Source organism: Nanorana parkeri, unplaced genomic scaffold (assembly GCF_000935625.1).
Source record: "Nanorana parkeri isolate BGI_ZX_2015 unplaced genomic scaffold, ASM93562v1 scaffold601, whole genome shotgun sequence".
NCBI lineage: Eukaryota > Metazoa > Chordata > Amphibia > Anura > Dicroglossidae > Nanorana > Nanorana parkeri.
Window position 1 is genome coordinate 335880 of NW_017306869.1, and position 19653 is coordinate 355532.

General features: G+C 42.2%; 1 protein-coding gene across 1 annotated transcript; it reads right to left on the minus strand.

The window, feature by feature from the left end:
- Positions 1–760: 760 nt before the first annotated feature.
- On the minus strand, positions 761–18288 carry NIPA1 (non imprinted in Prader-Willi/Angelman syndrome 1). The gene is made up of 5 exons (XM_018562808.1): positions 18038–18288; positions 15320–15367; positions 13012–13102; positions 7427–7587; positions 761–1284 (listed from the first exon to the last, which is right to left on the minus strand). The coding sequence occupies exons 1-5, from the start codon at positions 18153–18155 to the stop codon at positions 773–775; spliced, it is 930 nt and encodes a 309-aa protein (XP_018418310.1). The 5' UTR covers positions 18156–18288; the 3' UTR covers positions 761–772.
- Between the last annotated feature and the right edge of the window lie 1365 nt (positions 18289–19653).

A 19653-nucleotide genomic window follows, 5' to 3' on the forward strand; every position in this document is an offset into this window, starting at 1 on the left:
TGCAGGGGAACAGAAGCTCACCGATCCAGAGCCAATATACGAGTACACAGACCTCAAATTAGTGCTATCGTAACCTGTAAGAATGGTAAGCTGTCGCAGTAGCATTGTAGGGTCACAGTGATACAGTGTAGGTGCAGTCATTTTTCAGACTACAGAGAAGATGCAGAGAAGTTAGTGTGCATGCTGACTAAAGTAACACATTGTCAGATTATCAAACAATAGACTGAATGTTGTGTAGTGGTAACTATCTAAGAAGGATGTGGTAAATGACACCCAGCCTATGTGCATACATACCCTAAATGAATGTAAAATAAGCACACACAATGTAAAAGCGCAAATGCAGAGATAGTAGAATGTACAATACTAGAAGAACAACCAGCCAGAATGATGCCCTTCAGAACACCTACCTCTGAGAAGCAAAGAAGGCTAAGGGATGGACATCAGTGTGGAGGCAAAAAGAAAAAGAAAATGGGGAAATTTATCAAAACTGGAGCAGACAGAATCTGGAGCAGTTGCCCATGGCAACCTATCAGCTTCTCTCTTTAGTTTGTTCAGTTAAGGTTTGAAAATGAAAGAGTTGCTGAATGGTTACCATGCACCGCTGCTCCAGATTTTGTCTGTTCCAGTTTTGATCAATTCCCCTCAATGTGCTTAGATTATTTTAGTTGCAAGGTAGACAGCATGGATTTAAGTCAAAGTGATTGAACACGGAATAACTGATCTGCATTTTTAGGCCTAGTCAATTCATTCTGCATTTTTAGGCCTAGTCTATTCATTCTTTTTTCTCAAATGTCTTGTTCAGCTCTCGGAAGCTGATGTTAAACTCTTTAAACATCTGGATTAATATTACACCAGTGGATACAGTGATAAAGCCACACAGTATGGCTAAGAAGTCTACTGCACCGACTTTAGTCCATTCCTGAAAGAGGATGGCTGTTGCAAGCAGGACTAATGTTGTGAAAGTCACATAATAGATGGCGCTAAATACACAAGAGTCAAAGTCTTCCAGTGCTTTGTTTATATAGCGAAACTGAATCAGGATGCTACATCCCAATACAGCTAGGAGGCACAGGAAAAGGTGTATGGCCCCCGGGTTGCTTGGTGCGCTGGCAAAGGCATCTTGTGCAACCAGGCCAATGCCCTTAGTGCAAGGAACAGTGAATGTGCCCAGCAATGAACATATCCCAATGTAAACCATTATATTTTTCTTCCCATAAGCTGGTGCAAGCCAAAATATCAGCAAAGTCAACATCAGGAGAACAACACAGAGGTAGCTCAGGAACACTGAAACAGAAGAAGAAGAAAAAAAAAAGTTAAAATGATTGTGTCCACTGTTATTTCACATATAAATTCATTCATGTTCAAGCTGTGTCAAGAGATTGCCATTTTCTTCTTAGCTTACATGTTCCATAAGGGTTCTCCCCTGGCATATTCAGGAACAGCATGAAAACACAATGCACTGTTGGGTCACTTCATGAAAGTAGAATGCACTCTACATTTTCATTACCACGTGTTATTCACAAATTCTGAAGCATAAAATGTAATGTTTCAAAAGAAAAATCAGATTAATTTATTGCATGCAAGGTAATTGACATTTTTCTGTGTGAACTAGTTTATGTCCACCAAATAGTGTTTGCTCATTAAATGTCTGTTGAGGAAGTCCGAAAATGGAAGTGTTGAAGATGCTGAAAAAACCCCTCCACTGATTCATGAAAAAAAATAGTCATGCAACAGTTGTATGACTATTGAGTGTAGGACGAGAAAATGATTGTGTAATAAAAAAACCCGGAACATACAGTTGTGTGAAAAAGTGTTGGCCCCCTTCCTGATTTTTCATTGTTTTGCACGTTTGTCACACTTTGTTTCAGATCATCAAAACAAATTTAAATATTAGTCAAAGATAACACAAGTAAACACAACATGCAGTTTTTAAAAGGAAGGTTTTTATTATTAAGGGAAAACAAAATCCAAACCCACATGGCCCTGTGTGAAAAAGTGTTTGCCCCCCCTGTTAAAACATAACTTAACTCTGGTTTATCACACCTGAGTTCAATTTCTCTAGCCACACCCAGGCCTGATTACTGCCACACCTGTTCGCAATCAAGAAATCACTTAAGACTTGACTGACAAAGTGAAGTAGACCAAAAGATCCTCCAAAGCTACACATCATGCCGAGATCCAAAGAAATCCAGGAACAAATGAGAAAGAAAGTCATTGAGATCTATCAGTCTGGAAACGGTTATAAAGTCATTTCTAAAGCTTTGGGACTCCAGCGAACCACAGTGAGAGCATTACATGGCGAAAACATGGAACAGTGGTGAACCTTCCCAGGAGTGGGCAGCCAACCAAAATAACCCCAAGAGCGCAGCGACGACTCATCCAAGAGGTCACAAAAGACCCCACAACAACATCTAAAGAACTGCAGGCCTCACTTGCCTCAGTTCAGGTCAGTGTTCATGACTCCACCATAAGAAAGAGACTGGGCAAAAATGGCCTGCATGGCAGAGTTCCAAGACGTAATCCGCTGCTGAGCAAAAAGAACATAAAAGCTTGTCTCCGTTATTACAGAAAACATCTTGATGATCCCCAAGACGTTTGGGAAAATACTCTGTGGACTGACGAGACAAAAGTTGAACTTTTTGGAAGGTAAGTGTCCTATTACATCTGGCGTAAGAGTAACACTGCATTTCAGAAAAAGAACATCATACCAACAGTAAAATATGGTGGTGGTAGTGTGATGGTCTGGGGCTGTTTTGCTGCTTCAGGACCTGCAAGACTTGCTGTGATAAAAGGAACCATGAATTCTGCTGTCTACCAAAAAATCCTGAAGGATAATGTGCAGCCATCTGTTCGTGACCTCAAGCTGAAACAAACTTGGGGTCTGCAGCAGGACAATGATCCAAAACACACCAGCAAGTCCACCTCTGAATGGCTGAACAAAAACAAAATGAAGACTTTGGAGTGGCCTAGTCAAAGTCCTGACCTGAATCCTATTGAGATGCTGTGGCATGACCTTAAAAAGGTGGTCCATGCTCGAAAACCTTCCAATGTGGCTGAATTACAACAATTCTGCAAAGATGAATGGACCAAAATTCCTGCACAGCGCTGTAACAGACTCATTGCAAGTTACCGCAAACGTTTGATTGCAGTTCTTGCTGCTAAGGGTGGCCCAACCAGTTATTAGGTTTAGAGGGCAAACACTTTTTCACACAGGGCCACGAATACTTTTTCACACAGGGCCATGTGGTTTGGGATTTTGTTTTCCCTTAATAATAAAAACCTTCCTTTAAAAACTGCATGTTGTGTTTATTTGCGTTATCTTGGACTAATATTTAAATTTGTTTGATGATCTGAAACATTAAAGTGTGACCAACGTGCAAAACAATGAAAAATCAGGAAGGGGGCCAACACTTTTTCACACAACTGTAGTTGAAATAGCTCCTAGGCCTTGAACTATGCTCTCTCCTTGGCTTGTAGCTTTTCCTCATGGAAAGGACAATACAGTACATTTGGTTTGGGAGAGACTTTGCATCTAAACCTGAAAGCCAAATAGAGCTTATAAAGAAATGACATTATTGTACATGTTCTCTTAGGAGTGAATGTAGCATATCCTATACCTACACTGCTCTCTATATGTAAAATACCCGGAAGACATAAGGGGAATACAGTGATGAAAATAATACAGAATTGCCAAGTATATAACATGTTCCTAGCCCCTCCCCATAAGGTTTTTCTGTTCTACAACAAAGTAGCTTTATTACAAGGCGAAAAGTGAAGACTAACATAATACTATGGATAAAATATACCAATCAGCCATAACATTATGACCACTGCCTAAGATTTAGTAGGTCCCCCTTTTGCCACCAAAACAGCCCAGACCCTTGGAGGCATGGACTCCACTAGACCTCTGAAGGTATGCTGTGGTGTCTGGCACCAAGCTGTCAGTGGCAGATCCTTTGGGTCCTGTAAGTTGCAAGGTGGGGTCTCCATGGATCGGACTCGTTTTTCCAGCACATCCCACAGATGCTCAATTGGATTGAAATTTGGAGAATTTGTAACCCAAGTCAACCTCAAACCATTCTTGAACCATTTTGCAGTGTGGTAGGGCATACTACCCTGCTGAAAAAGGCCACTGCCATCAGGGAATACCATTTCCTTGAAGGGGTGTACTTGGTCATCAACAACGTTTAGATTAGGCGGGACCCAGGGTTTCCCAACAGAACATTGCCTCCGCCAACCTGCTCATAGTGCCATCTCTTCCCCAGGTAAGCGACACACACCCAGCTATCCACATGATGTAAAAGAATACATGATTCATCATACCAGGCCACATTCCTCCGTTGCTCCATGGTCCAGTTCTGATGCTCATGTGCCCATTGTAGGCACATTTGTTGATGGATACAGTTCAGCATGGGCACCCTGACCAGTCTACAGCTATGCAGCCCCCATACGTAGCAAACTGTGATGCATTGTGTTCAGGCACCTTTCTATCAGAACTAGCATTTTTTTCCGCAATTTGAGCTACAGTAGCTCTTCTATTTAATCAGACTATACAGGCCAGCCTTCGTTTCCCACGTGCATCAGTGAGCCTTACCTGCCCATGACCCTGCCTTTTTCTTCCTTGGACTACTTTCTGACCAATGCGGACTGGGAACATCCCACAAGAGCTGCAGTTTTGGAGTTGATGTGACCCATTTATATAGCCAACACAATTTGGCTCTTGACAAAGTCTGCTTCCAAAACACAAAATACTATACAAAATATATCCCACCCTCTTGCAGGTGATTATAACAAGGTAATCAATGTTATTCACTTCACCTCACTCTCAGTGTTTATAATGTTATGGCTGATCAGTGTTTGTCCAATGGACTGAATCCCGATTGTTACAATCTATGATAAATAAAACAAGAATGTATAGGATTCCAGGAAAAGAAGAAGCACAAATAGTGGAGCAGTGATGGATACTCTGCCAGGTTTTAACTGCTCTCTGTGCTTCTGCAAAGTTACTGGTGACAAAAGAGATGCATGTAGACCCCATTCACACTGAGCTACATCATTCAGTGCGATTTTGAGCTGAGCGACATTGAGCTAGAGTGCACATTTTGTCACGCTACGTATCGCTACTTTTGGCAGGGACTTTGTAGCTGCTACATTGCGCTGTAACCAATCAAAAGCGGTCTTGACGTGACACAATTCCTCTTCCCTTTTCCTGCTTATATTTCTGTGCAAAAGTGACACATCTGTAGCGCGACAATGAGCTACACCATTGAAGTCTATTTGGCCAAATCGCACAAAATCCGCCGAAAAATAGGTCATGTTTAAGCGACAAGCTTGAGCTACAAGCGACATTGAGCTGTATGATGTGAACAGCTCCATTGAAATGCATTGGACAAGCTAGATGGAGCTGATGTTTGAGCGATCTTTGAGCTGAAATCGCGCTACAAAATCGCTCAGTGTGAATGGTCTTATGGGGAAAACTCTAGCTGCCACCTGACCACTGCCAGTGGTGGGACTTGCCCTCACTTTTGTCCTAGTGACAACTATTATCAAGACAGAAATAGGTACACAGACAGGTTTTAATTCTTCCCTACTCTATTAAAAAATTAGGAAATATGTCATGTACAGGTTTAGGTTACCTTTACTAAACTATATAAACGACAAGGAGAGGGCCGAAGCACTGAACGCTTTTTTCTCCTCAGTATACACTCAGGAAGTATGCTAGGAAACTATGACGTGTATTCTATAAGTTAAAGATTGGGAACAAACCTTTCCATGGGATTAATGTAACTAAGTGCTGGGAGAGGTAGTTGTGTTAGATGACACACCATTGTCCTCCTCTACCTCTGCATTCTCTAACCATTGATTTTCCTGCCATTAAAGGATTTCAGGTTTATGGAAACAGGCTACAAGGTGTGAGCATTGTCTGATCAACACTCTCAGTAACATTACAAATTTTTTCCTGGAGATTGGACTTTTGACATTGTGTTATTTAGAAGCAGGACATTATGTTAATCAATCATGGTTCACTTCTGACTCATCCACATCTATAGGAATCTGGTGTGCCTGTTTTGCTTTAGATCACCTAAATGCTGTATGTGTGGGTCAAGTGATTGTCCGGTACAAAGCCAGACATCTTTGGACAAGGCTAATTATATTAAAGTCATTACTCCTAAATCATTAGATTTCAATTTATAGACATGTTTATTTTGCATGGGCAGTGGACTCAGTAGTCAAATGCAGGAAAATAACTTGCCTATTTAACAATTTTAGGACCATAGTATATACACATGTACGTTCTGATCTTTGTTATACCAAGAACATGGTTGCTTCTGCATCCGTGATCTTAGTATAAATGTTTTTTCAGCAGGCAGAAGGCTTCAAAGTAGAAGTGATCTGCATGGCTGTAGAGTGCAACTGAAGCCAAAACTTGTTCCTAGCTTTGGATAGAGTGAAGAGGAATTAGAATCCCTGTCAATTTTTTTATTTTTTTTTGTCTGTGTCCCCATTTGGAAGATTCACCTTCCTTAATTGTCCTGGTGGCCATGATCACTGAAGGAGAAAGTAAAAGAAAATCCCAAATAATGTCATTAGAATAGGAATGGATGGGAACTCTTCAAATAAAGCCAATAGTTCTGCTGACCACCAGGGATTTCGCTCTCTTTGGAGGGATTTACACTCACTTGCTGTTGTGGCTATCAGACAGGAAGTGAAGGGAAATCTCCCGAATAAGACACAGGTGGCAAAAAAGATGGCAGGGGTTATAACCTAAAAAAGTTCTCGCTTCAGTTCTACTTTAATGTTTAAACAGAAAATGACAAGGTCATGGCCAGAACAGGCCATGGTCACATGATGATGGCCAGAACAGAGTTAAACAGAGAAAGGAAGGATCATCAACAGACAGTCTAGTCAATGCCCACTGTATAAAGCCTGTTTCAATATTAAAATGTATGTGTTAACCAGTTTTAATATGTGCACCATGTACATTTAAAGTTTTGATACATGATTTAAATGAGAAGAAGCTTCTCCTTTCCCTTTCCTGGTATTCTACAGTAGAGAGATTCTAAGAAAAAAACAGGAGGTACTGATCATAGTAAGTTACAATTCCATTTCTGGGAGCATGCTCTAATGCTCATGAAGTAATGAACATAGAAGGGAGTTAAACACTTTTGGCATGGCATGTATAATGTGGTCAACTGTTGGTAAGTGAGCCTGCCTAGGTGTGTATAGGAGTGGAGAAGAGTGAGCAGCATCACGTGATGACACCAATGTCCACATACACCAGCCCTTAGTGTCATTTGATGGCACATTGTGGTGTAGTACAATTATAGTGCATTTGCAATCACTCCATACTGTTCTCCATTTCCTACAATCAACCAGCACAGCCAATTAGCCTGTCAACTGTGATAGTTATAGGAAACGGTTATACCTGGGTTGGAAAGCTTCTCTTCAAACTCGGCTCGAGATGTGATGTTTCCAGACTTAGGAGAGTGAATAATCAAAATGACGGCACCCACGCAGCTGAGAAGACATCCCAGTTTACCCAAAAAGTTGAGCCTTTCCTTCAGTACATATGAAGCTAGAAGAGACCTTTAAAAGAGAAACCAACATTAAAACGTACATCAGTAAAGGCAGAACATAAAGGAAATCTATACTGAAAGGAACATGTTAGCTGCTATCCATGACATTCTTCTGAAAATGCTATTTACTTGGCTGTCTCTGGCTATACAGCCACTAGAGTAACAGTGACATCAGCAAACTTGTTTTGGGTCAGTCACTCAGAAAATAGTTAGGCCACTGGAAAAACAGCCAAGAAACCCAACCATCATAAAATTAAAAAAAATCGGTAGGACCATCCAAATTTTTTAGTTTAAAGAAGAACTCCAGGTAAAAAATTTTTATTAACCCTTGCAGTGGGGCTACCCGTCAACACTAAGGGTTAAATATCTTTTTTTTGCCTAGGGTCAAAAATAACAAAGTTACGCTCACCCGATCCTCTGAGCTGGCCAGTTCCTAAAGCTTTCTAAGAGGCAGGAATCTTTAGGAAAAGTTGGAAAATGTTACACACCAGCTGAAAATCAGTGTCAGTAAACCCTAGACGGTTTTTTTTTATTTTTTATTAGAGGCTTCCAAATAAAATTGTTTCTGTGTGCTCTTCTTTTACTGTAAAATGGTTTCAGTAAATACTTGGTGATCCTGCCAGTAGCTTGAACTTCTAGGTGGTCACACTCTGCAGTCCGATTTTCCTTCTACAGCGTCCCTGTGCATGCTTCAGTTTGGTCTCCTGAACCGCCATGATTATGCAGGGTGTTCCCTGTTCCCCTCAGTACCAGCCTCAGCATACCCAGGTTATGTGTAACTTCAATAAACCAATTGTTATACTTTACAGTGTATAAAAAAATTTGGGGATGCATTTTATGAAAAAAAAAAAAGTATGAAATACGTTTTTTGTTTCTTTTTTTACTTGGAACATGAGGTCACTTGACCGCAAGTGATCCAATCCACTCTGCACTGTGGGAATGGGAGTATACAGTAGCAACGTCAACAGGTCATCTGATGCACTGTCTGTGCTGCACCCACATGCCGATGCTGTGCAGAGAAGCAAGATATGAGTCAAGTGACCAGAATACAATAGCTACAAAAGTATTTATTTTACTTGGAATAGTATGATTTAGGGATGGATTATTTTGTGTCAGTCTTCCCAACCTATATGACCGGAAGGAATGTAGAAGGGTTTGACACTTAACTACCTGGTTCCTGTCTTTGTTCAGGCCTGGATAAGATACTGCTACTTTACTGAACTATACAGTAAAAATGACATTTCAGCTGGGCTTTTATCCTATCACACTTCACATATCGGCTGAAATAAGTCTGACACTGTGTGCACTCACAGTAGATGTTGAAATAAAAGGAGCAGCCCAGGACCAACATAAAAAAACAGCTGCAGGCTACCCTATACCAGTAAGCAGTTTTAAAGTGTCACATTTTGTGCACTGGAAATGAAAGAAAACTTTAAAGTGACATTAAAGTCAAAAAATGTTTTCCCTCCCCCCAATGTTAATGTTGGTACTTACCTTAAATGATGTCTCTTAATCCGATCTTCTTCTTCTTCTTCTTTCCTGATGTTTTCATCTGTCCCTCCAGCGGTGCGGTGGCTCTCCGATATAGCGCTGACTCCTCTGTCCTTGCAGGCACTTGCGATCCCGTGGTGTCTGCATGCGGTTGCACGTGTCCATAGACTTACCTTGCGTCTCTGCTCCTCTCCCGTCCGAAAATCCGAACTGCGCATGCACCCGTCCCAAGATGCTTTGCGGCCACCCGAGCTTTTTAGTTTTCTGGGACGGGAGCGCGCAGCGAAGACGGGGCAAGTGTAAACTGCTGTTAAAGCGGTTTAAAAAATAACAAAAACTTTTTGCATATATCTACTGCTTGCTAGCAGTAGATATATGCAAAAAAAGCGGGAGGGTTTAGAAACCCCTTTAACCTGTGCCCTTACATGGTACAATTTAAAGTGACAGTAAACCCGCTCCAACCTTGCTCCCGTGATGGACTACAATCTCAATACAAATGAGTAAACTAAAATGTGAGATTGTAGACCATCCCAGGAGTGAGCTTGGAGCGGTGGCTACTTTACAACACACACAGGGACCATGGAGAACAAAAGTAGCCACCCTCCAGAAGGAAGGACAGAGTCAGCACCAATTCAGAGATGGATTTGAGGATCTACTGTTGAATGATACACAAATAAGATACATTTTTGTTAATAGTTAGGGAACTTGAATTCATTTTTAAGATTTAACTCTTCGAGTTTAGTGTCACTTTAAATGTGGATTCTCCTTTATTTACAACTAGAGGTGCACCGAAATGAAAATTTAAAAACCGAAACTAAACCAAAATTAAAAAAAAAAAAAAAAAGTCGGGCCGAAACCAAAAATGTTTTTTGTTCTAACTTTTTCAAATATTTTATTTGTATTTATTTTTTAGAATCTTTCTAGATTTTTTGAACATTTTTATAAAATATTTGTATTTTTTACTATACTTTTCGGGGGTTCGGGAAATATTGGGGGTCTGAATAGACCCCTGATATTTCCCTTTTAAAATAGAAAAAGAGATTGAGGACACAGAGTCATCAATCTCTTTTTCTGCAGCCTTCTTATAAATGAACAGGAAGCCTCTATACTGAGTGTTCCTGTTCATTCATAACGTGTGGATATAGTGTGTTTACTATATCCTAAATCATTAAAGGAACAGGAGGTGATGTAGATCACTCCCATTCATTCATAATTGAGGATATAGTAAACATAGTATGTCCTCAATTATGTATAAAACACTCAGCGTTCAATGAGTGTTTGTACCTGCTCTCCATCCTGACAGCTGTCACATGAGGCTGGGTAGGACGGTGCGGAAGGAGAGCTCAGCCTCCTGTGACAGCAATGACAGCTGTCTCCGCCGACACTGCCGCTCTCCATTCTGGATTGGCTGTCACAGGAGGCTGGGCGGAGCGGGAGGAGATTTCAGCCTCCTGTGACAGCACTGGCTGCCTGAGCCCCCACACCGCCGTCTTTCCCGATCTGTGAGAGGAGGCTGAACGGTGCAGGGAGGAGGGACGCCGGCTGCTCACAGCTCTCTCCTCCTGTGACAGTTTCTCTCCTCCCTGCTGGGACACAGAACAGCACCCAGCGGGGAGGAGAGAAAGAATGGATGCACCGCTATTTCAGCCAAAAAATGCCACTTTCGGCATTTTGCCAAAAGTGGCATTTTTGGCCAATATGTTTTTGCGCACGATATATATCGGTGCATCCCTACTTACAACTATGCAATACAATGGCCTACCTAAAATCAATTCATATCCAATCAGGTTTCTGGCCAAAGGGAGATTGTACAATCAGACTGTAACATGGAAGGTCAGCTTCAGGAGGCAGATCTGAGACTACCTAGAACAGCCTTTCTTAATTACCATTGGAGGAACCCCTAAAATAATTTATGAGTCTAAAGCTGGCCATACACCTATAGATTTTTCTATGGTCAGTTGGAAAAAGCGCAACAGATACCTTTAGTGTAGATGGAGGAATCTCCCACTGGGCCAAGCTTCAGTATCTTGCTAGTCGGCCCCGCTAGCTCGATAGTGAAGCTTGGCCCCCTGGAGATTCCTCCAGTCACACAGTTTAGTGCAGATAATGGAATCTGTTGCACTTTTTCCATCTGACCATAGAAAATCTGCAGATAATCTTTAGGCCGCTTAAGAGAACCCCCACTACAAATTATATCTACAGTTCATGGTACATTAGTGTAAGCTGAAGATATAGTAATAAAACAAAAAGGAATATTGCGTACCTAACATATTTGACACCCAGAGCAGGTAATCTTTTACCCCACCTTTCAGTATACAATAATATTACTGCAAAGAAAATAATTAATATTCAATTATGAGGATAGTTGTCAACTATTCTCATCATCAATTAGTTGGTTGGGTCCCCTAGTTCTCTCCTCCACGCTGGGAGGAGGGCACAGCAAGCAGTGGGCAGGTGCAATAGCCAGCCTGCTATTGACTATTGCAATTTGAAATGGCCAATATTGCACCAGACAACTACCCGCTGTATTTACATTCAGCTGCCGTCTGTGGAATCTTGCCACTGGCAGCTGTCATTCCCTGGCTGAAGCCATTTAAGCGCCATGTGCTTACAATACAATTATATAAAAAACAAAAACAAGGTAGGACAGGATGGAGACTGCCCCAGGAAGCTGCTCCAGTATCCCCAGGACCGCTGGCCCACAGAAGGGGATACCTTGTGCAGTAGGCCCTTGCAACTTGCACGCAGAAAATAACAAACATTACGATGCTCGTGTTAGGTCGAAGAAACACAAATAACTGAGGCATGCTAGTACTAAGTGTTTTTTATTTGGTGTGTGTGATGTGTTTCCTGTTCCAGGTGGGAGGAGACTATCTGTCAGATGCTGTCCTGGAAGATAGCTTGGGGGGGAGTTATAAAAAAGGTGGGTAAAGAAAGTAATTTTCGGTTTAAGCCTGATAAATTCTGCTGCAGGAGGTGCATTGCAGTGCCATTCATTTCAGTGGTACCCCAAACGCGCCTCCCACCCACAGCGTGATTGGCCGCACTGGAACGCACGGTTAACTCAATGCTGAGCATTCCAATGCAGTGTGATTGTGTATTTTATTTTAAGGATGGTATTTATTTATTTTTTTAATCTGATTAATTGGAAAAATAAATCGGCCAACTAATCAATTATGAAAATAATCATTAGTTGCAGCCCTAGTTAAAATTGTATTGTCACTTTACATTAGTCGTTATTATAGTGCACTTTTATGCTTCGGACAAGGTGGTTACTGGAGAAATGCCCCTCTTACACTAAAAGCCAATGAAAACTTGCCCTTATACAATTGTGGTAAGTATAAAAGTGCCCCTTACATTGGCAATAAGAAGAAAACTTTAAACCGTGGGTCGGTAAGGGAAGTTCCCTTTTAGATAGCTCAGTAGGAAAGATGCCCCTTACATTTTTGTAAACCTTTTGTCTGGAACCTGGGACACACCTAGATTTGTACTTAGAGACACTTGGTCTTTTTCCATCATTACTCTGTATGTTTTCAGTGGAGTGCCCTTTTACATTGGTAGGCAGTTTAGTGCCCCTGTTGAGTGATGTTGGAACTGGAACTATGCAGGCAACATCAGATCAGAAATCAATCCACCACTGCTCAAGAAACCCCCTAGCAATATCTGAAGAAACCCCAGGGTTCCATGGAACCCTGGTCAAGAAAGGCTTCCTTAATAAGTAAAAAGAACTTCAGGATAAAGCACTTACATCGTAAGGGTAATACTGAAAGCACCAAAATTGGCTGTCCAGAAACAGAAAATAATTTAAATGTAGACAATATCAATTTTAAAAAGGAGTTAATTTCATTTAGCTGTACTGTACAACCATGTTAACAAGATACATGATATATATTATACTAATAATGTATACATGATGGCAAATAAATAATAGAGTGTTACCTACCCAAATGGAATGCCCAAGGCACCCAGGGGAGTCACAAGCACAGCTGGAGCAGCAGTATATGCTAGGAAATTTCCAATCTGCCCCAATGCCACTGCCAACAAAGAAAGAATATGACAGATTCATACAGTCTAGTCAAAGATTTACTCCACCTAAAATGTCTGGGGTGCAGGTTAAAAAGGTGCACAGCTCTGCCTCCTACCGATCCTTCCTGCCATCCGTCACTGCACTTGTATTCCACTGAGAATTCCACAAAGTCCCTCTGAAGCAGTGGCTGATAGGGTGGGGAAATGTTTCATTTACACCCTGAATACTGGTGGACCGTGAAACATGGTTGGAAAGGTAAACCTTTTAATATTTATTTTTGGATAGAAAGTGGAAGAGTTAGCATCTTTGTTAGGTTGTTGTTGTCGTCATCTGTGTCCTGGCTGGGGAGATGCCTCCTCCCCGTTTGTCCTGGTGACCATTGTCTTTACTTTTTAAGTAAAGTGGAAGGAACGTTGGATTTCAAACTTAGAAAAATGTTCTGAATCAATTAGATGATTGTTAACATGCCCTGTTGACTTCCCCTTTGTGCATAATTTCTTAGGTATAACATTTGGCAGCAAACTCTTCCCCCCGTTAGATGGTTACTAACCGTTTTTAAGGCCCCAGATTTAAAGTAGAACTAAACCCTCTATACACAATGTTTTACGTATCCTACAGTTATATGGTAAATGATATGCTTATGTACCTTTTGAATGATCTTTAATACACAAATACATACAGGGGTGTCGGAATTAAAAAAAAAAACTACTTGTCCAAGGGCTAAAGCAGGGGGAGGGGGGGGCATGGGGTTGCGGTGGGCCGAATCTACTTGTCCCTCATGACAATCTACTTGTCCCAATACAAAAAAATAGTTTTATTCAAAACTAAGGATGCACCAATACCGTTTTTTGGGTATAGAGTATGAGTACCAATATCTTGCTTTCGGTGCTCACCGATACCGAGTATCGGTGATTCCGTTGGCATGGAGCAGGCTTCCCGGGCAATCAGGAAGCCGGGCAGCGGGTAACGACATGCTACCCGGCTTCCTGATCGCCAAGGAAGCTGACTCCATGTTGTTTGGCCGGCTTGATTGTGATTGGCAGGGAAAGCGGCTTCCCAGCCAATCAGCATCGAGCCTGCTTACCAGCCAATCAGGAAACAGGGCAGCGAGTAATGACCTGATTGGCCCTGGAAGCTGGCTCCATGTTCCCCTACGGCACTGCCGGTCAGAGAAAATCTTCCTCTTTGAACCTGATGTTCCGGCATTGGGGAAGGTATCAGAGCATTTGGGGCGAGTACAAGTACTCGCCCAAATACTCTGTATTGGTGCATCCCTAATCAAAACTGTATTTGAATGTGCTAAATAGTGCTTCTCATTGGTCAGCGTGGTCAGCTGACCAATGAGTGCTTGCAATTTGAGAGCAAAATTCCGAAATTAAAAATGCATAGGGCAGGACTGCGCTGGACAGCAGTGCGGGGTTCAGATTGTACACCTGTACTGGCGGAGGGTAAGGACTGTTCGCCGAAAGGTAAGTATAGCCGGGGGTGGGGTTGTTGGTGGGTTTGGGAGAGACCGGGCCAGATTTGATCAGGTAATTCCATTTTCCCATATTATTAAGGAAAGTGAAGTTACCTTTTATTGCACATTGTGCGTGTAGGAGAGTTCTGCTGCCTGGCTACCACAATATGGACACAGTGGAATGGCGGCAGCACTCAACGCACACACACACACACACACTGTCCTACGCGTGCGTTTATTTGCATGCAGATGGCGGGGGCGTTGGGGTTAGTTTTATTTTTTTTTACTTTATCACTTTTATTTTTTACAATTTTTATATATTTTGTTATTTTTTTACTTTTTTTTATTTTTAGTTACCACTTAATTTTTTTCCTCTCACATAGGGGCTTACAAGACCCTATGTGATAGTTTGTAGGAACCTGCCCTCTCTATGGAACCTGCTCTCCAACACAGAACAGGTGTTCTGTGCAGTTCCTGACAGCTGAGACAGGTGGCGCTGTGAATGATTTTTACCATTATATACCCCTTCATGAATTATTTGACCCCATTCCTTATTCTATCCAAAACTAAAAAAAAAATAGTTTTTGCTTTACATTACACTTTAAAGTATGAGCTAATATATCAACACTGTCAATTGTTCTATTTTACTGAATATACCTAACACTGTCATGAACTATAGCCCAGATAAGTGTGTTTCAGTAGAAAGAGATACTGCATAATTCTACAAATATTAATTAGAAATAACAAAACATGATTGTCACTTACTTGTAATCGTGCCAATCCACCATATAAAGTCTGTGAGGTAAGAAGTACCTACAATAAACGTGGAACACATGACAGTGCTTTAACAAACTAAATCTCATTTACATTTTCAGTATAGACCTTACACTATATGTAAACCCAATTACTAAAATCTCCTATGAGCTCCACATGTTAATGTTCATGTACTACCTATTATGGAGGAGAGATAATGGCTTAATGCTTTACCTTTTGGCCAATTGTATTCTATTCTAAGTAACTTCCATAATTTTGGAACATATGAGTGTTGAAAGCTTGTGAGTTTCCAGTTAAGACTAAAGTTGGGTATACACATGTATTTTTTTCATTCAACCCGAACAGATTCCTGCATCAACGCTTACGAGCATGCATGGAGGAATCCCTGCTGTTTCTTTTGTATTCCGACAGCAGCCGCCAACCACTGTCAGAGTACTCGAACGGAGTGTGCAGCTGATTGCTTGCAAGCACCGTTTGGCCAAACATTTTAAAAATAGAGATGCACCGATACTAGTATCGGTATCAGTGCCGAGGCAGAGTATTTGGGCCAGTGCTCGCACTCACCCAAATGCTCTGATGCCTAGCTCGATACTTCCGGTATCAGGAAGCCAGGCAGCGAATCATTACACGCTGCCCCGCTTCTCTCGTCACTTATGACAAGGGAGCATGGAGCCGGCTTCCCGGCCAGCTTGTCATCACACGTCCCCCGGCCAGAAAGCCGGCTTCATGCTCCCTCGTCCCAAGGTGAAACGTCACAAGGGAGACGGCTTCCTTGCTAAATCGGGGCGAGTCATTACACACCGCCTGGTTTCCTTAATGGAACTTCCAGTATCGGTATTCAGTATCGGCGAGTCTCGGAAAAAAAATATCGGTACTTGATATAGAAAAAACGGTATTGGTGAATCCCTAATTTCCAACATGTTTCTTCGGCATAAGTCGAGCGAAGGATCAACTTTTGCAGATGGAATAGGGTCACCAACACAACGAATTTCAGTCGATTCCTATCGTCCTGCGTGGGCAGCTGCACGGTCTGCATCTCTGTCATGCGGTTAGGAATCCTTCTCCCTGGACGCATCAATCGTGCATCCAGGGATAATGATTGAGTCCTAACCACATGTAAAAATATCACATACCATTACATGCGGTGTGTAGGCGTTTACATGCAGTGGCCATCACCTGATCATTACCTTGAGTTGGTGACAGCTGATGCTTGTAAACGCCACATTAGGGATTCCTGCTGCAGGAAAATGCAAGTCCCTGATGCAGGATTTCCTCACTGCACCTAAACTTACAGATGTGAATGGGGCCTTAATGTCTGTATATTTCTGGTTGGGGGGGTTGTGCATATTTCCGTGTGTGTGTGTGTGTGTGTGTGTGTGCGTGCGTGTGGTATGAAATTTGGCAAGCGACCCCCAAGGGGAAAAAAAAAACATTTGTCCAGTGGCCCCCAACTGAATTGAGTTTGAGACCCCTGCTGTGAAGCTTTTAGTAGTTGTTGAACTACTATTCAAGCTTCCAATATACTAGAGCAGCATTTCTCAACATTTTTTCAGTCACAGAACCCTTTAAAAGTAAGCAACATCTTATCTCGAGGAACCCCTCTAAAATGTAAAAACTGTAAACAACGAGTGATCACTCCAAAATCCAACCAGACCCTTATCCGAGATAGGGGTCTGGTATGGATTTTAAAGGGGGACTCCACACAACAAAATGGGGGTTCCTACCTTCACATCAGAAGGCCCTTTACATCAGAGCCCCCCTCTTTGATATCAGAGTCCCCCTTTATATCAGGAGCCCCCGTTTACATCTGGAGTCCCTTTAACATCAGAGTCCACTCTTTACATCAGAAGCCCTCATTCACATTAGGATTCCCCTTCACATCAGAGCCCTCCCCCTCTTTCACATCAGAGTCCCCCTTTATATCAGGAGCCCCTGTTTACATTCGGAGTCCCAGTCACATCAGAGTCCACTCTTTACAGCAGGAGCCCTCATTCACATCAGAAGTCCCCCTTCACATAAAAAGCATCTCTCCCCTTTCAAATCTCAATTCCCTTTCTCAGATCAGAGTCCCCCCTTTACGAATCTCCCTCGCATTGGAGCTGTCCCCCCTTCACATCTGAATGCAGTGACTGCACTGTTGTGCCTGATGAAGGGGACTCTCTGTGGCCTCGAAACATTTTGTTATGTGATACTCAGCATGCGCCAATAAAGGGGTATTGATCAGCATACTAGAGTGCCAGTGACCCCTTCTATTCTGATATTGAGAGGCAATATCCCTTTGTCACTGCTGCACCCACCTATTCCAAAAAGGTAAACCCTTCACATCAGAAGCCTGCCAGCACCATGGAAAGGCATAACACCGTGTGAACATTTGGAGGCACCCTGGTTGGGAAAGGCTGCACTGGACTAATCACACAGCATTCCAGAAACATATGGTTTGTTGTAAACAAAAAGAATAACAGTAAACATTTATTCTGCCATCATGACTGTGTCCTTGTCACCTTAAGGATAAATGAGCACCGTTTAGCAATAAACCATGCTTTACATTGTGTAATGTACAGGCACAAATATCACCCTGTGCTGGCGGTGACAGGAGCAGTAGTAATGCTGATGGTGCGCACGGAACAAGCATGACTGCACCAGTCTGTGGTGGCCAACCCAGCCTGAAAGTCACATCTGCCTTGTAGCTGGCACCCTGCCCTCCTTTACCTCTTGTGCGGGCTCTCAGGATGCCTTTCTTCTGCAGCACGAACGTGGAGCCATTGAGCAGACTGGAGAAGACCGCCACACTCAGCCCATAGAGGGGCAGCTCTGTCTGCATGTCCATCCCTGGTCTTGTGTCAGACACCAGCCGGCAGCCCTGTCATGCTCTCTCCCTGCAGCCTGTCAATCTCCTTCCGGGATGATCAATCCTTCTGCTGACCGAGCTCCACAAACTCCAGCAGCACATTGCACAGCCTTGCACCGCGGTGCTGGGAGGTTAACTGCTCTTTTTTTTTTTGTCTTTATACAATCTTTATTGTTACAAAACAAAATGGCACAATGGCATTTCTGTTTGGGTACAATTACAGAGTAGTAGCTGTGTATTTCCTAATTAGGAAATCAATTTTTTAACCCTTTAACCGGATATAATATTGCCTTCATCCTTTAACCCTTTCGCTGCTAGGCTCTGCTTAACACTTGACCTCAGCTGGCCACACCATTTCTTATTTATTACTATTTTCAACTGCAGCTTTCAGAGTTTGTACTAGACCCCCAAACCATACATTTCCTGAAAGCACAGGACCGGTAGAATAAAAGATGCTGCTGCTAATTTTGTAGGTCCCAAGACAGTTGCGCTGATATTGTTTATCAGGTCAATATTTTTGAGAAAAATACACTAAAATCATGATCAGGGCAGATGACAGCTATTCATTTAGAGAGAACTGTCAGGGGAAGCCTTCTACTATGAGCCTATGGTTGCTGAAGCGACCATGAGCTTATAGCAGAAGGTTAAATGCCAGTGACATAAGGCATACTGATCTGGCCAGATGGAAATGTTTTTGTTCCACGGAATGCCTTACATCATTGGTTAAATATGTCAAGTAATTTTATAAAATAAATACAAAATCAATGTACTCAGGGATCCCAACCTGAAGGAAGCAATTTCAGGGAGGTGCCCTCAGAACAACCCCCCTGCGCCTCCATCCGCGGAGGGGGATTAGGGGGGGGCAGGGAGAGAGCACCCCCCTGAAATGATGGCAGATAGCACAGGAAGCAATAGCTTCTTTGCTATCTGCAGGTTTTCCGTTTTTTTTTAGTATTCTGACAGTTGCAGTTGTCAGAATAAAAAAAAAAAAAGGCATAGGAATGCATAGCTTATAGGAAACTAGCTATTGCACCTGACCTCTGCTGCTTTCAATCACCAGAAGAGGACCTGATAGAAAACTTCAGGTCCCCCTCTGCTGATTGACAGCAGCAGTGGGCGGGTGCATTAGCTAGTTTGCTATTAGCTCTTGCAAAGTGCAATAGCCAATAGGAATCTAGCTATGCATTCCTATGCCTTTTTTTTTTCTGACCCCTACATAAAAGTGTACCAATATCAGTGAAAAAAGGGGTTGAAATTCATATGTAGATAATAAACAATCACAGAATTTTCCTCCCCAAAGGTGTAAAACATCATCCTATATAGTAATAAACCCAACTTCCTGAATGCTCCTTCAAATAAATCCTCATTACAGAGTAAGCAGCAGTGAAAAAGTGCTGAACTAAATAACCCTATAATTATACCATTAATCAATGTAGATCAGTGTTTCTCAACCTGTGTAACCTCAGGACCCACATTT

What these genes read in the sequence shown, in the direction of transcription:
- NIPA1 (XM_018562808.1), bottom strand. Translation starts at nt 18,155, where the DNA reads ATGGACATGCAGACAGAGCTGCCCCTCTATGGGCTGAGTGTGGCGGTC. An exon ending in GTGGATTGGCACGATTACAA is followed by an intron (nt 13,103 to 15,319) that starts GTAAGTGACAAT and finishes CTTTGTTGGCAG; the next exon opens with TGGCATTGGGGCAGATTGGA. An exon ending in GCCTTGGGCATTCCATTTGG is followed by an intron (nt 7,588 to 13,011) that starts GTAGGTAACACT and finishes TCTCTTTTAAAG; the next exon opens with GTCTCTTCTAGCTTCATATG.